At 34.5% G+C, this 22,194-nt stretch overlaps 1 protein-coding gene across 1 annotated transcript in view; it reads right to left on the reverse strand.

The window, feature by feature from the left end:
* Positions 1–20,893, reverse strand: part of LOC150105874 (uncharacterized) — a 36,554-nt gene extending 15,661 nt beyond the window's left edge. The window contains exons 1-7 of the mRNA XM_090393640.1: positions 20,819–20,893; positions 19,929–20,095; positions 19,714–19,812; positions 19,268–19,373; positions 13,500–13,569; positions 8,490–8,541; positions 5,822–5,896 (exon numbers count right to left, since the gene is read on the reverse strand). Coding sequence (XP_090249766.1) covers positions 5,822–5,896; positions 8,490–8,541; positions 13,500–13,569; positions 19,268–19,373; positions 19,714–19,812; positions 19,929–20,095; positions 20,819–20,876 — 627 coding nt within the window. The 5' untranslated portion in view covers positions 20,877–20,893. The remainder of the gene's footprint in view (positions 1–5,821; positions 5,897–8,489; positions 8,542–13,499; positions 13,570–19,267; positions 19,374–19,713; positions 19,813–19,928; positions 20,096–20,818) is intronic.
* Positions 20,894–22,194: the final 1,301 nt, after the last annotated feature.

Raw genomic sequence — 22,194 nt, forward strand, 5'->3', positions numbered from 1 at the left:
GTATAAGAGTACCATCATTAAAAGCTTCACATAAATATCAGCTAAAACAGCTCCTCTTCGACGCAAATGCTGTGATTAAAACTATCACAACCAACAGTATAAAGGAAACAAATCTACTCCTATACAGCACATCCTATAGCATTACAGTGAGTCTTGGTTGCAAACCGCAAGAGCAAAATCCGATAATGAAACAATCTGCACCATGGAAAATACGGTTGGAACGAAAAGTCAATAAACTTCGAACTGATTTGAGCAACTGAAAGAATTTTAAAGGACGGCTGAAAAATAATATCATCAAAAACAAACTGATTAACATATAATTTGGCCAAACAAACAATTGCTGAAGTTACTGAAGAGCTAAAACAAAGAATGATAGCGACTGCACAGAAAATTAAAAGATATGAAGCAAGAATATACCAATATGTGCAAAATTTGCAATTTCGACAGAACCATCGTCAGTTCTTTCAGCCTCTCCAGAGAAATACAAATGCAAGCAATCATTCACCAGAAAAAGAAGAAACACTCACATTTAGGAAGTCAATCTGGGATAATCCTATTGAACACAATAAAGATGCCTCATGGATTAAGAAAATAGAATCAGAAGTGAAACAAAAACAAATACAAAATGTCATTATCACTAAAGAAATGGTTAGCGCACAAGGTAGAAAATTAAAAAAAAATTGGAGTTCACCTCGCGGAGAAGAACTACATGGATTTTGGTTAAAGCGGTCTACATGATCGAATGGCAGAACAATTTAATTATTTGTTGCATTCAGGCTCAGTGGAAGACTGGATGATATCTGGGCGCCCTTTCATTTTCATGAAAGATAAGGATAAGAGTGCAGACCCAAATAACTATCGCCTAATATGCCTACAACTATGCTTAAGCTGTTCACTGCAATCATTGCAAATTCCATATACTACTACTTATCGGGTAATCAGATTTATCCGATTGAACAAAAAGGCAATTTTCAAAAATCCAGAGGAACAGAAGACCAGATCCTTATTAATAAAATGATTCTCAGAAATTCCAAAATACGAAAAACTAACTTAAACATGACATGGATAGACTATAAGAAAACATTCAATTCCCTCCCACAATCCTGGATCCCAAAATCACTACAAATATTTGGAATTAGCAAAAACATATGTTCCTTTCCGGCAGCTGTTATGAAATCATGGAAAACAACTTTAATAGTGAATAATGACCGATTCAGAGATTAAACGTGGAATTTTCCAAGGTGATTCCATGTCACCATTGCTCTTCAACATTTCTTTGATACCTTTATCTATGATTCTGAACAAAACAAAACTTGGATATGAAATTCCTAAATGATATTAAAATTTCCCATCTATTGTATATGGATGACGTGAAGCTATATGGAAATTCGGCCCAGCAAATAGACTCTTCACTGAACACAGTTCGTATTTTCAGTCAGGTCATCAAAATGGAATTTGGTTTATAAATGCGAAAATTTCACTATTCAACGAGGAAAAATTAAAGACACTAGCAATTTTAATATTGATCAGGAGAAATATCTAAAAGCAATTTCAGCTAACGAACACTATAAATACCTAGGAATATTAGAAGCCAATGATATTCTCCACTCGAAAGTTAAACAACAGGCAGCAGTAGCGGACTATTCTGAAAACAAAACTAAATTGATTAAACACAATTAGAGCAATGAATTATTGGGCTATACCAGTGATCGATACACAGCTAGCATAATAGATTGGAAAAGAAGATCTGGACAAATTGGACTGCAAAACTAGAAAATTAATGACTACGCATATTGCATTATGTTGACCGGTTGTATCTACCAAGGAGAATAGGTGAACGCGGTCTGCTGCAAGTGAGACTGACTGTGGAAGAGGAAGAAGAAATTAGCTTAAAAAGTTACATCGACTATAGCTCTGAGTAAATGCTTCAAGCAGTTATACAAGAGGGTCTTCTGAAAGCAACAGGAAACAAATCCGCTTATAAAGAACAGCAAAATAACCGATATGTGCGCTGAAAAAATAAACATTTGCATTGGCCATTTCTTAGAGACACTGAGGATAAAATTAACATGATCAAAACGTGGCAATTGCTACAATATGGATATATTAAAAAAGAAACAGAAGGATTTATTCTAGCAGCTCAAGAACTGCCATTATAAACTAATGCAATGAAAGCAAGCATTTTGAACATCAATAATAACAGGAAATTCAGATTATGCGATCAGAAATATGAGACTGTAGAACATCTAATCAGAGCCTGCAGCAAGATAGTTCAAACTGACTATAAACACGGCCATGATCAAGTGGCCTAAATAATCCATTGGCATGTATGCAAAAAATGCGGCTATCCTACATCTGATAAATGGTGGCAGCATAAAATAGAGACAGTATTGGATACCGAAACAGCAAAAATTCTCTGGAACTTTCGAATACAAACTGATCGGCATTTGGAACATAATAGACCCGACAACACAATTATCGAACATCGGCAGGTTTGGATTATTAATATCGCAGTACCCAGTGATAACAACATTAACAACAAAGAACCGGAAAAAAATTTTACTAAATATCGAGATCTGGCAATCGAAGTTGGCCGACTGTGGCTTAAACACACCAAAGTCTTCCCAATAGTTATCGGTGCACTTGGCGCAATTTCAAAGAAACTATCCAAATATTTACAGAAATTAAACATCAAAAAAGTGACCCCACATGACCTACAGCATTACTTAGAACAGTTCATATTTTGCGACGCTACTTGACAGACTATTCTTAGATTCTTGGGTAGAATCTGAATTGTTCAGCATCACCAGTCAAATTGTTTTTAAATAATATTTTGTTGTTTAAATTTTGTTTTGACTGTGTATCAATTATGTAAATAAATAAATAATAATAGTATTACTCCTATACTGTAATAATAAGTTACAGAAACTATTTTGCTCTTTCTTTTAATTCAAACAAACAGAATATGAAAAGAAACTTACACAAAAAGTTTAGATAGAAGATAGCAGAAATTTCAACAAAAAAAAGAATATTAAAGGTTGGATCAATGTCTGGTTTACTGAAAGAGGCATTTTTGAGGCAAAAAGGTAGGCTACCATTAATCGGAAGATGATGATGATGATGATAATGTATATAGTGCTAGAGAGAATGGACCTGGTGCTGGAGATTCAGAATTTGATTCTGTTTCTGGAGGAGTAGAGCTTACCACTGAAGTCGGTTTCTTGAAAAAGGTATCTAGGGTTGTTTTTACAGTCATTTTCTTTTTACCATCATAAATGATCTTGCAGCAGCTGATGTTCTTACAAATTGCACGGTAAACCTTTGTAAACCGCTGAAAGTTAGGATCTTGCTCCTCAAGCTTGGCAAATCCTGCTTCAATCAGACGAAAAGTATCAGCTAATATTTTTGTCGTAAACTTTCTTGGCTCTGGATTTTCTGATTCTTCGTTTTCGCGTGTTTCTGTCAGCTGCTTTTCTATCTCCATAAGGTCTTCATTGGTCAATTCTTGTGAATTGGACTCTAGTCAATGACATCACTTTCATTGATGTCCAATTTCAGTGCCTTGCCACTATCCAGCACAGCTTTTCTTGCTTCGGAGATGTCTTCTGTGAAGCCACGAAACTCATCACAGAATTGAGGGCATATTTTGTTCCACACCCATTTAATTGTTGATCGCCTCACTTCCTTCCAAGAATCAGCAATGTTTTGATGGCATCTTAGATGTTATAATTCTTTTAGAACTCTCTCAAGACCATCACATCAACTCCCGTAGCCCTGACTGCTTGCGGGAATGTACGCCGGAAGTAATAAGCTTTAAATGCAGAAATGAATCCCTGGTCCTTTGGCTGTAGTAACAATGTAATGTTGAGTGGTAAAAATGCGACGTTTATTTGGATGAAGGTCATCTAAAGAACATTGTCCAGCACACGAAGAATTTTAAAGGGATTTTTTTTTTAAAGAACAATAACGTTCTGCAGCAGGAATAAAACAATTCAAGATCCAATCTTCATACATGGCAAGTGTGACCCAGGCCCTTAAATTTGACTTCTAAATAACGGGTTGAACTGCTTTAATTAATAATACGGCGAAGTGCGGGTTTGTTCACATGCGCTAAAGAAACTAGATTCCGATATATTAATTTAATTATTTACTTATTAATTATCCTTTGGAGAGCCTTGGGAGCCCGTTCGTAAGTACGGACTCCATAAGTTGAGTCGTCCGTAACTCGGGAACTGCCTGTATCTTGTAACTGATATATATAAATATTAATATATGTATACAGGGTGTTCGGGATAAATTTGACATATTTATAATTAATTATATTTTTCCGTAAGTTACATGTATTAACACACACTTCTCTTCATTTAAAAGTTTGGACCCTTCTTTATTCATATACAAGATGTCAGAAAGGATGGATAGCTGGAACCCACCTGAATCATGGAAGAGAATAACTTGTATCATGATGATTCGTGCCCGCCATCAAAATAAGGATATTACGACTGCTGCCCAATGCTCCCTGAATACAGTAAAAACAATCAGGCATGAACTAGAGACTTGCAATGGTGACTACGAGGATGTAGCAAGAAGAAAGATCCCTAGCAGACGATCTGATTGCGTTCGTACAGCAGAATTCCTCGCAAATCTGCAGGAACGGGTGTTGAAGAACCCTGGCATTGGAATTCGGGCTTTGTTCGTGGAGTTGCTAACTGTAGTCAAGCCCTGGATAACAAGGGTAGCCAATGGTAGGCCGCATGTATGGCAGCAGGATTCGGCCCCTTGCCACACCTCTGGGAAAAGTCAAAAATGGTTGTCTGAAAATTTCTACGACTTCACCAGTCCAAATGTTTGGCCTCCAAACTCCCCAGACCTTAACCCCATGGATTATTTTGTATGGGGCGCAGTTGAAAAAGACACCAATCGCACTTCCAGTAATACAAAAGCCCAGTTAATGGATAAAATTAAAACAGTTTTTGCGGCCCTTCCCAGGGAGACTGTAGCATCAGCTTGTTCGAGGTTCCGAAGCAGAATTGAAGCGGTGATCGATGCTAATGGTGGTTATTTTGAGTAAATCTTGTTGATAGTATTGTAATTAACTCTGCCTGTAATGTTTTTTTGTCAATTCATTAAATTTAATAGATACAAAGAAGATTTTCTTTTTCCTTACGAAACTGTCAAATTTATCCCGAACACCCTGTATATATATTTATATGTGTATGTGTTTATAAATATATTATATATGTTTATATTATATATTTATATTATTTATATATATGTGTGTGTGTGTGTGTGTGTATATATATATATATATATATATATATATATATATATATATATATATATATATATATATATATATATATATATATATATATATATATATATATATATATATATATATATATTTGTTGTCAATCCGACTTTGACAACAAAGAAAATGAAAAAATTACAAAATATCGCGATTTGCAAATCGAAGTTGAACGAATCTGGCAAAAGAAAACGAAAGCTGTTCCCATAAAAAACATTGAAAAAACATCTAAAAGCACTCGCGTTACATGAATTAAAAACCGGGCAGCTGCAAAAGGTGTTCGGCACAGCATTCCTATTTAGAAAGTATTTCCACAACTCATAGGCCCTTGGGTAGAGCCCGAATTAGTGAAATATAACCAGCCTTTTCTTAAGACTGAGGAAGCAAATCAAGCTTTGATGAATATTATATATATATGTATATTATTTTTAATTAATTTTTTGAGACAAATAATGATTAATAATAGAAGGTAAAAGAAAGTTATGTGTGAAAAAGAAACATTTAAAATTACCTTACCTCATATTTCGGAGTATAGAAATGTTCCAGCATATTTCGGTTGAAAAAATATGAAAATTTTGCGCATTTGTCACACTGAAATTTAAAAAAAAATGTCCGATTTAGCCATTCAGTAATATATCAAATTAACATTGATTAATATAAGTAATATAATGATATTTGTACTGCGCTAATAAATTAAAAATCAAACCTCTATAACGAAAGGCGACTGAAGTGAAGTACGGTAGCAAGTCACATGCCACGTCATTGCAAAAATCATTAAGATTAAAATGCGCCCTGCTGTACATGCGACTTTTAGAAATATTATAGATTATCCACTTTTATTCGCTAAAAGTATTTAAGATACTTTTATTCATCCAAAAAAAGTGTCGCACACAATAATAAATATTGTATGAAAAAAAAAAAAAAAGGAAACCAGATACTGAAGAATCAGGATATTTTCTACAAATGAGAAGTATTGTCAGTGGGACTAGCGTTATTTTGTTATTTTGTTTTTGAGTGAAGAGAATATAAATTTCATTCTGGAACATTGTAAAATTAAGCAAATCTCTTCCTTCCAAAGTACTTTTCTTACGTTTAACGTGTCAGTTTTTTTTTTTTTTCGATAAAATAGTTAGGGCACTTAATTAAACTTGTTCGTTTTATTTCATAAACATAGTTATTCGTACCACTACTCTATGGCTATTACTACCACCAATAAATGCTGCGGCTGCTAATTATAATAAGGATAACTACAAGAATTTCGGCCTGTTCTGGCCCATAACCGTTCTGAATTTTTTTCGATGAGCGACCTGGTTTTTCTTCTCCTGATCACTTATGATGAAGAGCTTGGTTGTTTAAGTTCGTTTACCTTGCTTCATCCAGTTAAATTTATATTTCTTTTTTTTTATTCCTTCTTTAATTTCTTGTTACTTAATTTTAATAATTTTTGATTTAGTGGCGTATATTTTCTGTGTTCCTCCTAAATATCATTTCAGTTGCTATTAGTCCTTGCTTATCTTTTTTGTTTTATTGTCCAAATTTCACCTCCTACAAATCTAATTGTTCAAATTTCACTTCCATGCATTGCCAAAGGTGGTCGGAGTCTACTTATCTCAGTCTGCACAGAATTTACACAATTTATTTCCTCTTTACGATTTCATCTTCATATTAAATCATGCAACTGAAATATGAAAGAAAGAATCCGGAATTATCTCTTGTTAACAGCAAAACGAAGAATATATAAATGCATTTTACAGTTGATGTTTTTTTTTATTCCATTTAATTATAATTCCTGTTTCAACTTGCTGAATTTCTCTCGCAGATGATAGTTTAATAATTCAATTTTGAAAGGATTGAATCGATCTGAACTATCTTACTGTCACATTTGCATATTGTATTAGAGTCTTCTGATCTAAAACCAAATTAATTTTTTTTTCTCTCTCTCTCTCTCCCTTCCTCCCTCTCTCTCTCTCTCTCTCTCTCTCTCTCTCTCTCTGTCTCTATCATTTACAAATACAAGAAAAAAGAATCCTTTCAAAAAGAGACTGAGCAAATTAACTTCCTCTCTTCTCTTCATTCATGAGTGAACGAAGATGATCGGAGGACAATCAGTCTCCACGTTTTAGTCTTCACTAAAGATCAGCTCGAGCTATCAACGAATCAAGGCTTTCAAGGAGAGAGAGAGAGAGAGAGAGAGAGAGAGAGAGACTGCAGCCAAGCGCGATGATATCTTGTAGCCTTGAGAGTTATATAAGGGACAAAAACACGACTTGTTATGCCTAAGATCGACTAACTCCGAAAGGCTGAAAAAATGTATTTGTGGTTACATATTTTAACCACAAATAAATGGGGAAAAAATGTACCAAAGAATAAATGATATGTTTATCAAGTAGAATGTACGATGACTTTTGTGTTTGCATTTTATCAAGTGATGATGACTAGATTTTTTTTTTCGCATTCGCATTGAGTTCTGCGGCTTGCGCTGTGCTGTGATTGTCCTCGTGAGAAAATCGCATCTCTTTTATATTGTGCTGTTTCATCTTCAAGAAACAGTATTTCCTGAACTAAATAAAATAATGTTAACAGTGGTTCAGCGTATTTGGAATGAATGGAAAATCACATTTTTGTTTGTATATAAATATTATATACCTCTAGGTAGAATGACTTAAGTAAAATTGTCATTTTGAATCTGTAATATTCATGGTACGTATTAAGCCTAGATAAATTTACTGTCCAGATTTGGTGACATAATTCAAACCGTTATATTTGTATGATACCGATGACATCTAACAAATTCAGTTTAGTATGATTAGTTATGATAATGAATGATATCCATACAAGCAGGCTAATATGAATTCCTGCGATCTTCTTGAATTATTCCACACTTCTAATTTCTAATTTCCATTCGAATGGCTTTCTTTATCGAAGTAGGGTTGTGGTTTTCGGTATTCTGTCCGCAGAGAACTACATTTTTAAGTGATTTTTTATGTCGATCTTTAGATGCTCTAACGTTAACCAAAAGTCAAATAAAACAAACCATTTAGGAAATGTTTGCCACAGCTACAAACATTGATTTAGAGTGTATCAGCTAAATGTTATCTCAAGATAATAAAACTAAAAAACTGTCTTTTTTTCTTATCCCCCCCCCCTTATTAAGATTTCATATTGATATTCTATGTATACTTACACCAGAACTATCTTTCTTCATAATCCCTTTTTCATACCGATCCTTGATGGTCCTAAAATATGGAGAAACTAAATTACACTGAAAAGGCTACACACTCATGTACATACAATTATATAAATAGTACAATAATATTCCGGCTTACGATGCTTCGCTTCGATGATCCGCTCATATGATGCTTATCAGTTATGACCACGCCCTTTTATACGATACTTATATGACGGTATTAGCGATATAATGCTCACGTGAATAAACCGATTTGGAGTTTGCATGAGCTTTTTGCTTATGATGTCGTTGCTCACTTAATTTCTCTCTTTGTGTTTCGGTGATTCCTTGTGAAAAAATAAATGTTTGTAACTAATTTTATTTTATTGTTGCTAATATTGGAAGATGAAAGTCAAAGTGAGGGTGTTGTTGCCTCCAGTAAAGAGAAGAAGATGCGTATTTGGTGTGTTACATAATAAGGTTAAAATTATTAAATTTAGTGTCGGCGATGTATCGAGCACTAGAAAAGGCAGCAAGGCAACCTTAACTGTCACTGGTGTTGGGAGAGTTCTTTAAAAAAATGGTAAAATGTTTAGTGAAGAGGAAAGTGCTAATCGAGTTAACAACACAATTACCAGAAAATGAGGCAATCGTGTTGATAAAATAAAATAAAAAAAATTAAAAAAAACTGTGGTGCAGATTCATTACCAAATTAATCGGCTGTTTCCTTAAGCCGTTATTCAGAATAACTTTGTTCTTAAAAATATTCTAAATGCTAATTTGCATATCTGAAGACAAAATATTTTTATTTACGCTATTTAAGCACATAAGTAACTACTAAAATACTATAAACTATTAAATACTACTTCTAAAAATGCTATAAAACCATGACAAGTGAAAGAAAAAAAAATCAGTTATTTGCTATACAGCGAGGTATCCGAAGAGTTTGCTGAAAACGTTTATCGAAAGATAATTTACCGAAAGGCAATTTATCGAAAAAACAATTCATCGAAAATCATTTCATCGAAGAACAGTTAATCGAAAAAGCAATTCATCGAAAGGCAATTCCCCGAAAAAGCAATTCACCGATCAGCAGTTAATCGAAAACAGAATTCATCGAATCACGATTGATCGAAAAACAACAATTCAAAATCTAAATTCGCCGAAAATACAGTTCACCGAAAAATGATTTATAAGACATATGGAGTGAAGATGTCCGTGCAATTTTTTTTGTTTTGAACAATTTTTTGCGGGGCGATATGAAGGATCGTTAACTAGTTATACTGATTGCAGTGAATGATATCTACTGAGGCGGATATAGTAGAGATATTAAATAAACATTTCATAAAGTTATTTCATCATCGTGAAAATAACATCCTGCAGAACTTGACATTAGTGGATGGAGGGAGGAAGAACACTGATGGTGCGTGAGTTGGAGATATACATGAGACATTGAGCAAACTCGGTATCAATCAGCGTCTAGGAATTGCTGATATATCACCATACGTCTTGAGGTATGTATTCTCTATGGTGAACACCATGGGTTTACTAAAGGAAAAGCGTGTTTTAGCAATAGAGTTATTTATTGTAACAGCCAGTCAGGTGAATTGGGAAAATGGGATGCGTACATTTTGGTATATTTAGATATTGCTAAATCCTTTTATAGATTGCTAAATAACAACCTGCCATTTAAAGTAAAACAGGTGGGGTTGGATAATACATTAGTGCACTCATCTGGAGATTGGCTGTCCGATAGCGTCATATCGGCAAGTTGGGTATTGGGGGCGCGATATCCCAGAAGAGGAAGTCGCTAGTGGTGTGGCCCAAGGATCAGTTGAACATAATTAGCTGTACAAGGGGGAGTAGGGGATTGAAAAGTTCTGATAAATACTTAGAACGAAAATGATATTAAAGCAACTGATATAAACCAAAAGGAAGTACATATCTTAAAACACTTTAACGGCCACTTTTCCTCAAATCGTAATAATTTATTCGTTTTTCATTAAGGATATGTAAGAAGATATGTTAGAGGTTTTGAAGAAATTAGTAGACACAGGACTGCAGCCCATCACGTTTTTCGTGCTGCAAGGAAAGTTTGCAATTGCGATTCACCAAACTTCGTGTGAGACTTTAGGGTACTGTGCTCTCAGTATAACCAACAATTGCTAGATTGATGACCACGTTGAATACTGGGCATCTTATGACACAGATGCTACCAGGTTATGGAGACCTTCCCCAGCGATTACACCTGAAAACGTCGATGCAGTGCATGCCATGATCCTTGATGAACAAATATCAGCCAAAAACATCGCAAAGACTCTGGAGATATCCAAGGAACGAGTTGGGGTTATTATGCATCAAAATCTGGACATGCAGAAACTCTCAGCATAGTAGGTCCTCAAAAACGTTTGAATGCCGATCAAAGGAGAAAACGTGTGCTCTCATCTCAAGGAAATTTTGAGAAATCAGGTGCATATTTTTGGTTCTGACTATTGATGAAACATGGCTTCGTCACTATGACCAAGAGAACATGCAACGGCCAATGGAGTGAAGACACCAAGGTTCTCCACGACCAAAGACGTTTCAAACCAAAAATTCACCAGGGAAGTTTCTTGCCTTTGTATTTTGGGATATGGATGGTACTCGTATAATACTTACCAAGTACCTCAAAAAAGGTGAAACTGTTACAGAAGCTCTGAAGGAATTGAAGGACGTACTGAAGGGATGGGATTAAGCTGAGGGAAATAGCAGAGGCGTGTTGCTTTTGCAGGACAATGCACCTGCTTATGAAAGAAACCCAATAGACAGTACACAACTTGGGCTTTCAATGTCTGCCTCACCCATCATATTCGCCAGACCTAGCCCCCATCTGATGATTTCCAATTCTCTCAAAAGTTAAAGAAACACTTGAAAGGAACAAAATTTACCACAGATGATGAAGTCATATTAGCAGCTGAGAGCTGTGCTTTTTTTTTTTTTTTTTTTTTTTGGATAAAAAAATGGAAAGACTCTTTTCTCAAAGGATTCCAAATGGCAGCATCGTTGTGATAAATGTATAACACTTCGTGGGGAATATGTGGAATAATGAGAATGTTAGGTGGTTCTACCTTGGTGATTATCACAAATATTCAGCACACTCTCGTAAGATTTAAAAGTTTAGGAAGCAGAATATAGGATTGTGGGGAGGTATTTTAGAGGACGTAGAGGAGATGAAGGATCTGTGATGTTGGTGGATAAGAACCTGAAATGTTTAAGATATTTTTTTGCTAAAATTGTGAGGACAGCACAGCGAATTATGTCAGTGATGCCAAGAACACTGAAATATAGGCATAAAGATGTAATAACTTCATTGTATAATGCTTTATTCAGACCGCATATGGATTACTGTACCAAGATTTCATTACTTGGTCTTCAAATAGATGAAGATATGTTGTAGAAGATTCAAAGACGATTGAATAAGGTGGTTTTCTCTGGAATGTTGAACATGAAGACATTGAGGGAATGTCACTGTAGAGTTTAGTGGATAGAAGAACAATGGAGGGGGGGGACGTCATCAAGACATAAGTTTTTACGGGGTAATTATCGGATTAATGAGTATCGAATTTTCATAGAATGAATGGATATAGGGGAGAAGAAGAGGTCATCCCTGGACCAGTGGTTAAATTCAGCCGGCCTCCGGGGCTCGACCCTGGACCCTTTTTAGGCACCGAACCCGAAACATTTTTCTGTTTAGTGACTTTTCTCCCATTACGGTAATTATGCCTACATTATTTTGCTATTATTCAACAATGGTTTGCAATTTTGAATGTGTATATAAAGTCAAAAGCAAATCAATTCAAAGGAGTTCCCTTGAAAATATTTGGGGGTAGGAACCACAATGGAAATAAATAAAGGACGGTCTTATGAGAATATAATCACAAATTTGACAAGTCGGTGCAGTCTAAGTAAGTTAAATTAGAAATTTACTAAGGAATTTCAGTTATTTATTTCATCATTATTGAATTTCTATTTTTTTCTTTTCTGCATTTACATAACAAGCTGAATAGACCTACTGTTTTTTTTAATCGCTCATATAACGTAATGTTATCTTAAATCTAATTATCTTTTAATATGTTAGAATTATTATATTAATTTGTAATTTTGTTTGTATTTAATGTTTCTGGTGGTGTGGAAGAAAAGGACTGATGGCGTTAACTCTACCAGAATAAATAAATAAATAAATAAAATTTTAAAAATGTCGTGACGATCTAGCAATAGCCTCACATTAATGATCCTTACTTTAAGGTCCCCGGAGCTTATTCGTTTAGAATTTAACCACCATCTAAAGTAGACCGAGTTGTTTATACTGGCATGTGAAGGTCTATGTAGAACGAGAAATGCTGTCAGGAGCTCAGTGTACCGAATCATCATCCGATTCCACTACAACGATTACTGAGGATTAGCAGGTTAACAAACGTATAAGATTTAGCTACCCCATATTCCACCCGAAACAAATATAAATACGAAATGTTTAATTTAAATCTGCTCGGTCCTTTCAACTCATCTCAAACTCCACAAATGTGGTTGCATCAAACTGACTTCCATCTAGGAATCCCTTATCTGCAGTCAGCCAGATCAAGACTACTCACTCCAACTACCCAATCGTTGGCTCAAATTACGACTAGAGACTTCATTCGGTGTATCTTTTCTAGTCTTGGTTACTTCATGTGGTGCTTGCGTGCACGCATCTATAGTTGTGGAATGCTCCTCTGATGAATAATTGGAATAAAGGGATAATTTAAGTAATAATGGAATTTATTATGTATTATATCTTCGACGTTGTCCTTTCCTTGAACAACAAAAATGAGTAGCAGTCAACGTATAAGCTTTAATATTATAACAGATGAAAAATAAATTGTAACGATGCTTAAAAACTAAAGAAAACACGTTTGTTTAAGATACATTTTCTGACAGAGTGGAAGTTATAATATGCGTAAGAGAATAAAGTATGTAAAGTGCAACAACAACAAAAAAAAACTTTCTACTTACTCACATGCAGGACTGCATCTCTTTTCACAGATCAACAAAGACTCGCTTTTTATTAAGCAAAATTCAGTGGCTGAAAAAAACAAAAACAGAGAAAAAATATTTGTAAGATAAAAAACGAGAAAAATAATAGTTCCTCTCGAAAATCAATGCGCGTTTTTCTTATTGCATGGAGATAGAGGAAACTATCCATTATTCAAATTACGTCGCTTCTGAAGGAAATCAGTGGTTCAATGAACTTTATTTAGATCTCGCTTCCCGAAAGAATATTTAGCGTTTCATACGGGAAATATCATCGGATATGAACTAGTTAAAATTACAAATCTGCGTTCTAAACGTGATGAACAAACGCCTGCTCAAATAATCGTCGAATTCCATATAAGAATTTATCTAAGATTCGATAGGTAAGTCCAAAACTACCTAGTGACTAACAGAAGCCGAAGGTCAAGATGGATAGCAGTTCTTAATATGTGGAAAACAGTATGCCATGATTTTTCAGAGAAAATCTGCGATATTTGCCAAAGTACACAGAACTTGGACAATGAAGTAAAGGAATCGATCTGGTCGGTCGAACTTGCACATCTTTAACCTCGAAGGATTGCTGGTGACAATTTTTGACAAAAGTATGCCATTCCAACAATTAGTCTGAAGGCATCAATGTAATCACTTTGCGTTAAGGATTAGTTCCGAGGAGTATTGTCCATAGACTCATGATTGTGTCATCTTATACTAATATTTCGAAATGATGGGATGCTCTTCAATGGGTACATTTTATGGTGTCGCATATCGTTACTTTGGCTCATGATAACAGTTTAATGTTGCAGAGTAATGATTTCCAAATCATAGATATTGAAGAGGATAAATTAGAAAACTTCTGGATTCAGCAGAGGCTGGATGTAAGCCTGATTAATCTCTGCGGTTTAATCTGATTCAGGTGAGATTGGTTGAAAATTAGAATTAAAACGCCTCTCTTCTTTAGTGGAACTTAGTTTTGCTTTAAAGGAAATATTAAGTGAAATCCTACCAAATTCAATTACAAATTAGTCAAAAGCGTATCCGACCCATGCGAGCAATTCAGTACTGCTAAGATAACAAAACCTGTTTATATACAGGTAGTTCTTCAATAAAGCAGATTTTACGTGCAATGATAGGAAAACGACAAACATATTATAGGTGACATATCGGTATGCATGTTGCTCCCTTTTTTTTTTCTCCTCGTGTTATTTTGAATTCTCAATTTTTCGGACAGTTCGGTATTGCTTAGTTTAGAAGTAATATGAAAACATTAAAAGACAGGCTGTAAGTAAAATGATATATAGTTTTAAAAAAAATGTTTTTAACTGTTAATAAGTATGGGTTTTTATTTATTCGTATGGGATTCTCCACCATTCCTCATCCATCCCTTAGGGTTGGTTGAGCCCTCCTAATGAGGGATTAAGTATGTATTTATGATTGTAAATTCGTGTGCGTATTCACAGGCCGGTTTGCCTGTTCCGAGGAACGTAAAACCCAAGTTTCCAGGTGAATCCCCCCCACCTCCGTACGAGACTGGATAACTCACCTTTAGTCGAAAGGACCAGATAAAGGTTCCTCACATCATAGACGTGAATTCACGGGAATCGAACCAGTTTTTCGACCAAAGAGGCTCATAAGTATCAGTAAAAAAGTTAAATAAATTCAGGAGGCCGTTTTTAACACAGACTGGCTCAAGAGGTGATTTCATATGCAAAGCATAATTAGACGAAACTGAGGAGGAATGTATCACAGTCGTCATTTTTAAGCAGTGGACAGTAGTTGGTGATGTAATTTAAAAAGTACAGATGTTAATTAAGATTTCAGGATTTGGTTATTCGAGGGAGTTTTTTTAAATCATAAGACAGCGTACAGCGATAAGCATAGCAGGAATTTGTATTTCTTATTAACATAAGAGGAATTAACCATTAGTAATCATATTCTATCCCTTCATCCAGGTTTACTAATCTGTCGTATCTGATAAGAGTGTAAACATTTATAAGTAGCTCATACATAGTTCTTACGATCGTTTCTTCCTATTTAATGTATTTTCTATTTTTAAATCTTGGTTATGTTTCTTTAGTGCAATCAGAAAAAGCCCTTTTTTCAAGTTTGGAACCACTTGTTCATATTTTGGGACTCAATATTGTCCTATTTATTGGTATGTTAATTTGTCTATTATGGCGTCGAGTACTACGGCCATTCTTTTCCTCTTTATATTCATTGAGAATATTGGTGTTATCCACCAAGTTGAACAGACTGATTGAAAAATAAATTTCATAAATTTCTTACAGCTTTCAATAGAGCAATAAGAACTGGAGAGTAGTTTTTAGAATAGAGGCGATTAGCCCTTGAGCTGCTCTTATAGCACGTGACCTGAAGTATCTTAGAAAAGTAACAAGATGAGATTTAGCAAAATAGAAAAGGGGTTCGGTCATCAGATAAGCATGAAATATAAAAAATAACATAGCTTTCTAGACTTTTTTCTGTTTTCTTTTCCACGTTATGAATTTGTGAGCTCTCCTTTGCGAGTTCGAAATTAAGAAACTCCAGGGTTTTCAGTTCCGCGCTCGCAACACGGGAATCTTTGAGGACATTATATTATTATCATTATTAAATTGTTATAATTAATTTCACTCTGTTAATAACTAATTTATTAATTAATGATTTTTCTAACCTTTAAGATGGTTAGAAGCGAAGCTCACGAGGATTTGGTTGTTTTGGGGACCTCTGTTATTGAACACCCACGATATAATTTCTTGAATTAATATTAATTTATCTCTTTGGAAATGATAAGAAATTGGATATAATAATACGTTATTAAAAGAAGAAGATATTAACATTTAATGTGAACATTAAATATAATTGAATTGGTAGTCAAGTACTATGAGATAAATTGATGAGAAGAATTTTGAAAGTTTTGCTGAATATAAGAATTCAGGATTTATGGTGGGTGAGGAATTTAAGGGAAGGAATCATATTGATAAGACAACTAATAACACCCAGAGTGTTTGTCTCTATTTGGTCTATTGAAGCGAACGTTCACATCACAGGAATAAAAAATCGATAATATCCTTGTGCAAGTTTCTACTCATGCAAGGCTTAGATTATGGCTCTCAGCATTGGTCACGACGTTTTTTAAACAACGATAAAACGACTCGAGTTAAAAGATTAAACTTGGTGAAGACTTCCACATGTTTAATTTATTTTACTTTTTATTATTTTTTAAGTAAAGGGAAGAATAGAAGGTCATTTATTAAACGACATGTGAATAATATTCTAAATTTTATCGGATTTAGGATTTATAAAGTATTATGAATTGGGCAGCAGAAAGGTCCTATTAGGGACGAAAAACAGTGAGCATTTAGAAGGCGAAAGTTACAAAGCCATCCTGTTAGAAAGCCATTGTAACAGGAGAGGCTACATGTGAAAATCAACCCAATCACAGAAAACTCCACTGTCAGAACATTCTCAAAAACTGAGCAGGAGTTTACTTAGATGTTTATGCCAGGAAATAACACATGACAGTGAAATTCACTTGAATGATCCTGGGAACAAGGGTGGGAAAAACCAGAGAGAGAAAACTAGACTTTTAGTCACAAAGGGGAAAAGGAAGTCCATAAGATGGTTATTTTTCGAAAAGAACCCGATACAATTATCTTAGAAATATCACGAATAACCATAACAATTTTTCTAAATCCTTTCATTGCATGTGTCTAAAGGTGTCCAAACATGGACAATGTTAAATTAAAAGTTAAGGGACGTGTTATGGCTAACTGTTACTATTACTGAAAACTTTATAATGAGTCATTATAATATACGTAAGCCATTCTCATTCCTTCTCAGTCTCCCTTTTACATTCAAGTAAAAGGGAGACTGAGAAGGAATTACTTATATTATTAATTAATGTTTTATTGTACATTGCTTAATATAAAAATAAGAGAAAGATTTTAGGAACGAAGCGTAAGCGATGCAAGGGACTTGGAAGTTATTGTGGTCAGAGAAATTAAGTTTAAAGGGCATATTGCAAAGGTTGCCAAAACATCACATTAAATTACACGGTTGTTGAAGAACACACTGACAAGCAGGGATAAGGAAGTGATTAGCCCACTTTATTAGGCATTAATAAGACTGCATTTGGACTATTGCGCACAGATCTGGTCACCTGGATTTATTGGTGACCAGATCTGTGCGCATTTCATCAGCTCATTCCAGCAAAAGATATCAGATTATTAGTAATTTTTTGTAGGAATTCAACAGCTAGTATGAAGTTAGAGCATCAGGAAGGGAACTCAGTACTGAGAGAGGAGTGTTACAAGAAGACACAAAAGAAAGCCATTAATACGCGCTTTGAAGTGAGATATGGAGCAGCGACTAAAAGAGAGAGAAAAACAAAGAGCCTTGAAGAATGTTTCACATAGCCAAAATTGATAGAATTAGAAATAACGAAATCAGTGAAATGCGTGCGTCTGGTTGACCGAGTGGTAAGCGAATACACTCTTCATCCAAGAAGCTGCGGATTCGAATCCGCCATGCCATGCAATGGGTATGAATGTTTGTAATTCTCCTACTAACTCTTTGTTGAAAGGGCATCTGCGACCTACCTCTTCTTCGTCTAATACAGGGGTGGGGAACCTTTTTTCTGCCAAGGGCCATTTGGGTATTTATAACATCATTGGCGGGTCATAACTTAAAAATTAGCCTGCTATATTTGGCCATACATTTAATTAAGTCACCTCTAATGTGATAGATGGAACTGCTTCTCTTTGGTGAGCCGTGTGATGATGTTAGCTGGTATTGATGATGTTGCTACTCGTAACTGCTTCTCCAGGATTGTGTCGGTCAGTCTGGATTGCAGTCGACTCTTTGCGATGGTAAGTTTTGAGAAGAACTGCTCGCAGCAGTAAGTTGTTTCGAACACCTCTACAGTGTAACAATAATTAAGGGATGATTTGGTATCGAATCTGGTCTTCCTTAATCCAGCACGACACACATGTGTCTATCAGTAATATACTGCAACAGAGGAACCAGTGGCCAGTGTAACAGCGAATTCATGCTTTCCATTTTCTAAAAGCTTTCAAACAGTCTTCACTAGAATTGTTAACTGTTATTACTTTGCTTGTAGTTTGTTTTTATTTATTCGCGCTATTTCCTGATCAAGTGAAACAGTTTTCTCACAAAAATAGTTGAATTAAAATGGAATTTATTTTTGAATTCTATGTGTACTGTTTAATACCGGAAAATAGTGAATTTAATATAATATTGTATCATCTGAATATCCATGAAAATTTTTATTTTTTTAAGGCCAAATTAAAGTGAAACAAAAATAAAATTTATTTAAGATGCTGAAGGGCCATCCCTAAATAATGCCTTCTAGACGTCTAGAAAATGCAAGATTCCCATAACAGGAATATTGAACAGAATATAGAATTAATTATAAAATAGAAAATATAGTAGAATATGATATAACAAAAAGTGGGAAAATATTTTAAAACAATCTCCATATACAGCAAACGAGTTTTAAATTCCCTCCTGAACAGATTATTCATTTTAATGGAAGTATTCATTACTTGGTTTAACTAAAAATATAAATTAATTGATTCGGAAATGTTAAAAAGATAACCGGATTCAATTTTTATCACGTTGAAGAATATCTCGTTCGTATGACATTTGGTATTTTCAGAAAGCATTTCGATCTTCAAAATAAAGCTTACAACTGAGCTATATTTGGATTCCAACTATTTGAATGAGTAACTTACAGTTTCGATTTCCACTTCTGTTAGAGACATACATATACATATCTGGCAATTTGCAGCTTTCGGAATCAGCGAGCATCTCCTCTGCTAAACACAAATCATAGCATTCCTGGAAGATGAAATGAAAGAAATCGTGTGCTTAATATGTTAAGTAAATAGAGCAATTAAACGCATTCTGTAATGTCAAGTTAGGAGTTATGGGAGGGCGAGAGTTGAAAATATTCAGCATGATATCAATTTGTTATTATTTATTTATTTATTTAACGAAGGAATGATCTTATTTTCTAATCCATTGCTATGGAAGATGATCATTGATTGCTAATACAGCTATTTAATTTAAATTTATAATTAATAAATATCAAAGCTCAAGAAACAAAATTAAATTTAGCACACTGAATGCATCTTTAATTAAGAAAGATTTAAAAGATAAATATTTAAAATATGATTACATCAAATGACATGGGCTCGAAGCCACCGTTGAACTTCCTTTGACTCAAATAGTCAGTGCAGTTGGTCCTATATGGGTATGGAAGGAGTTTGCTTGTTTGCTGTAAAAAAAAAATGAAATGATTTTAGCAAAATCTTAAAGCAACTAAGAATTAGTGTTGGAAAGCAATACAAAAAAAAAAAAAAAAGAATAATTGTATACAATACGCAAACTCACTCTTGTAATCTTGAAATCTACCCGATATCCAGTATTAACAAGGACTGGAATTTGGTCCGTATACAAGGAATACGGGGAATGAAAGTCTACTAAAATTCCTGCTTCATTTATGAAGGAGTGCTCGTGTGGGAACTGAGATATATTAACAGTGAGAACTGTGTGATATTCTGAAATATGGAAACAAGAAATTTCTGATTAGCTAGACTGAAATCTGAAACAAATTTAACATTTATACATTGTGCATTTATAAATGAACGATGTATAAATGACGTCATAGACGGGATTCGAACCCCGATCTTTGCAATTAAAGGCTCGTCTAAATAAACCGACCTAAGGACGTTCCACTTACTGAGTCGAGTGATATATTCGAAAGCGTACGTAATTCTAGTTGTAAGAAAGAAAGTTATGCACACTTTAATAAAGGACATGATTAACCAGTTAATTTAATTATCAATACTTTATTTTTATTATAATTATGAATACGTATTGAGTTTGAATTAAAATTGATTATGAATATCATAAATACTTGAACATTTATCGAACTCGTACATGATTATTCCATTGCCATTATCTTCGACTTTGCATCGACTGCAATATAACAGCAATAATCATTATTGACAACACTGAAATAATTCAAGGTCTTTTTATCAAATTTGGATTAGAGAATCAATCGACATCTTAGATGACAGAACAGAGGCCTAATTTGATATCCTGTCAACGAACATCGTCATAAACTCATAAACATATTTTAGTTTGGGTGTTGGTTAATAGTTGTTGTTGGATAAGGTGAATAGAGAATAATATGAACTTTATTCTCTTAGCAATTATACATTAACTTCTGCTAACTAATATACATCAACTATTATGATAGAAATTAAATTAATTTTTACCTCCTTTAAGTTGAATACGAATCAGTTCTTCTTTTGATAGATTACGCCCAGAAAACATATCGATGCACTTTCTGGGAAATTCATTATAAGCATCAATTCGTTCTGTAACGAATTTGCTAAAAGGAAATAAGTTATATAAATTAGTATCACAAAAGAAATAATATACAAGAAAGAACAGGTGAAGTCATAGCCAAAGCAGTACACGGAACACACGGAAACATCTAAGACTCCTCAAAGGACAAGACAACAACAACAACAACAACAACAGACGAAGTCAATGCAGTTATCTTTTTTTTTTCAGTCCGCATATACAGTATAATTAACTACGTTCTAGCTGATCGAATTGTTACGGAGTCGATATTTGGGATATACTGAATAATAAAACAGTGAGATGAAATCAGTAAAACGATCGGTTGAGCCTTTTCCAGCTTACAATGCTAATAAGGTAATAATCTTTGTTCTTTGAATAAAAAAAAGCAATAAAATATACAACACAGCCACAGTGTGGTATAAAGTAACATCAATTTGAATGCAAGGAAGTACTACATTTATTAGGACGAGCCGCTAGCACATCCAAATTCTAACCAGTAATGTAAAATCTACTTTTACTACATCATTCTAATAAGAAACTTCTCAACAGCTGCATTGTCATCAATTAATGTTACGTTGTGCGATCCTCACAGCGCTGTCGGTATCGACATTATGACTTGTCGTTTTATTTGATGGTCAAGACCTGGATTCCACCTATGACGAGAAGGTTCGTCTTTTAGGAAGCAATGTTCGTTTAAGCGGCACAATTATCTTTTGAGTTGTGTTTGAAATTTTTGCTATGTGACCTTTGAAGTTCAGTTTCCTATCTACTATAACTGCAAGATCACTAGTCTCATCAAATCATGTTAATATAACACCCCAATAAAATGTGCAATTGCAAATCTCATCACTCTAAAGTGCACAATTTTACACTTTTGTCATCATCATCATTTGTCCCCAATTTTGCCCTTCAAATCATTCTGGCAATATAACAGTAGCATTTCTTATTGCATGCCTATCTTGCATTATCACGGAATAGTTCTACATCTTCTGTTAGGTACTTCCCAGTCATTAATTTGTAGAGAAAAACAGTGAACTGCGGACTGATCCATATGGTACAACGCATTGGATGCTTTAACTCTCGCAGATACATTCCTCCCCATATATTACTTGTCAGTCAGCCACTCTTTAATCCTTGTTAATAATTTATCATTTAATCGCAATCCTCTAACTTATTCACATGCATTATTAGTCTTAATGTCTCTCTCTCTCTCTCTCTCTCTCTCTCTCTCTCTTCTCTCTATCTGTGTGTGCGTGCGTGCGTGTGTGTGTGTGTGTGTGTGTGT

The sequence above is a fragment of the Typopeltis vanoorti genome, chromosome 6 (assembly GCF_054136105.1).
Source record: "Typopeltis vanoorti isolate ZY-2024b chromosome 6, IOZ_Tvanoo_1.0, whole genome shotgun sequence".
NCBI lineage: Eukaryota > Metazoa > Arthropoda > Arachnida > Uropygi > Thelyphonidae > Typopeltis > Typopeltis vanoorti.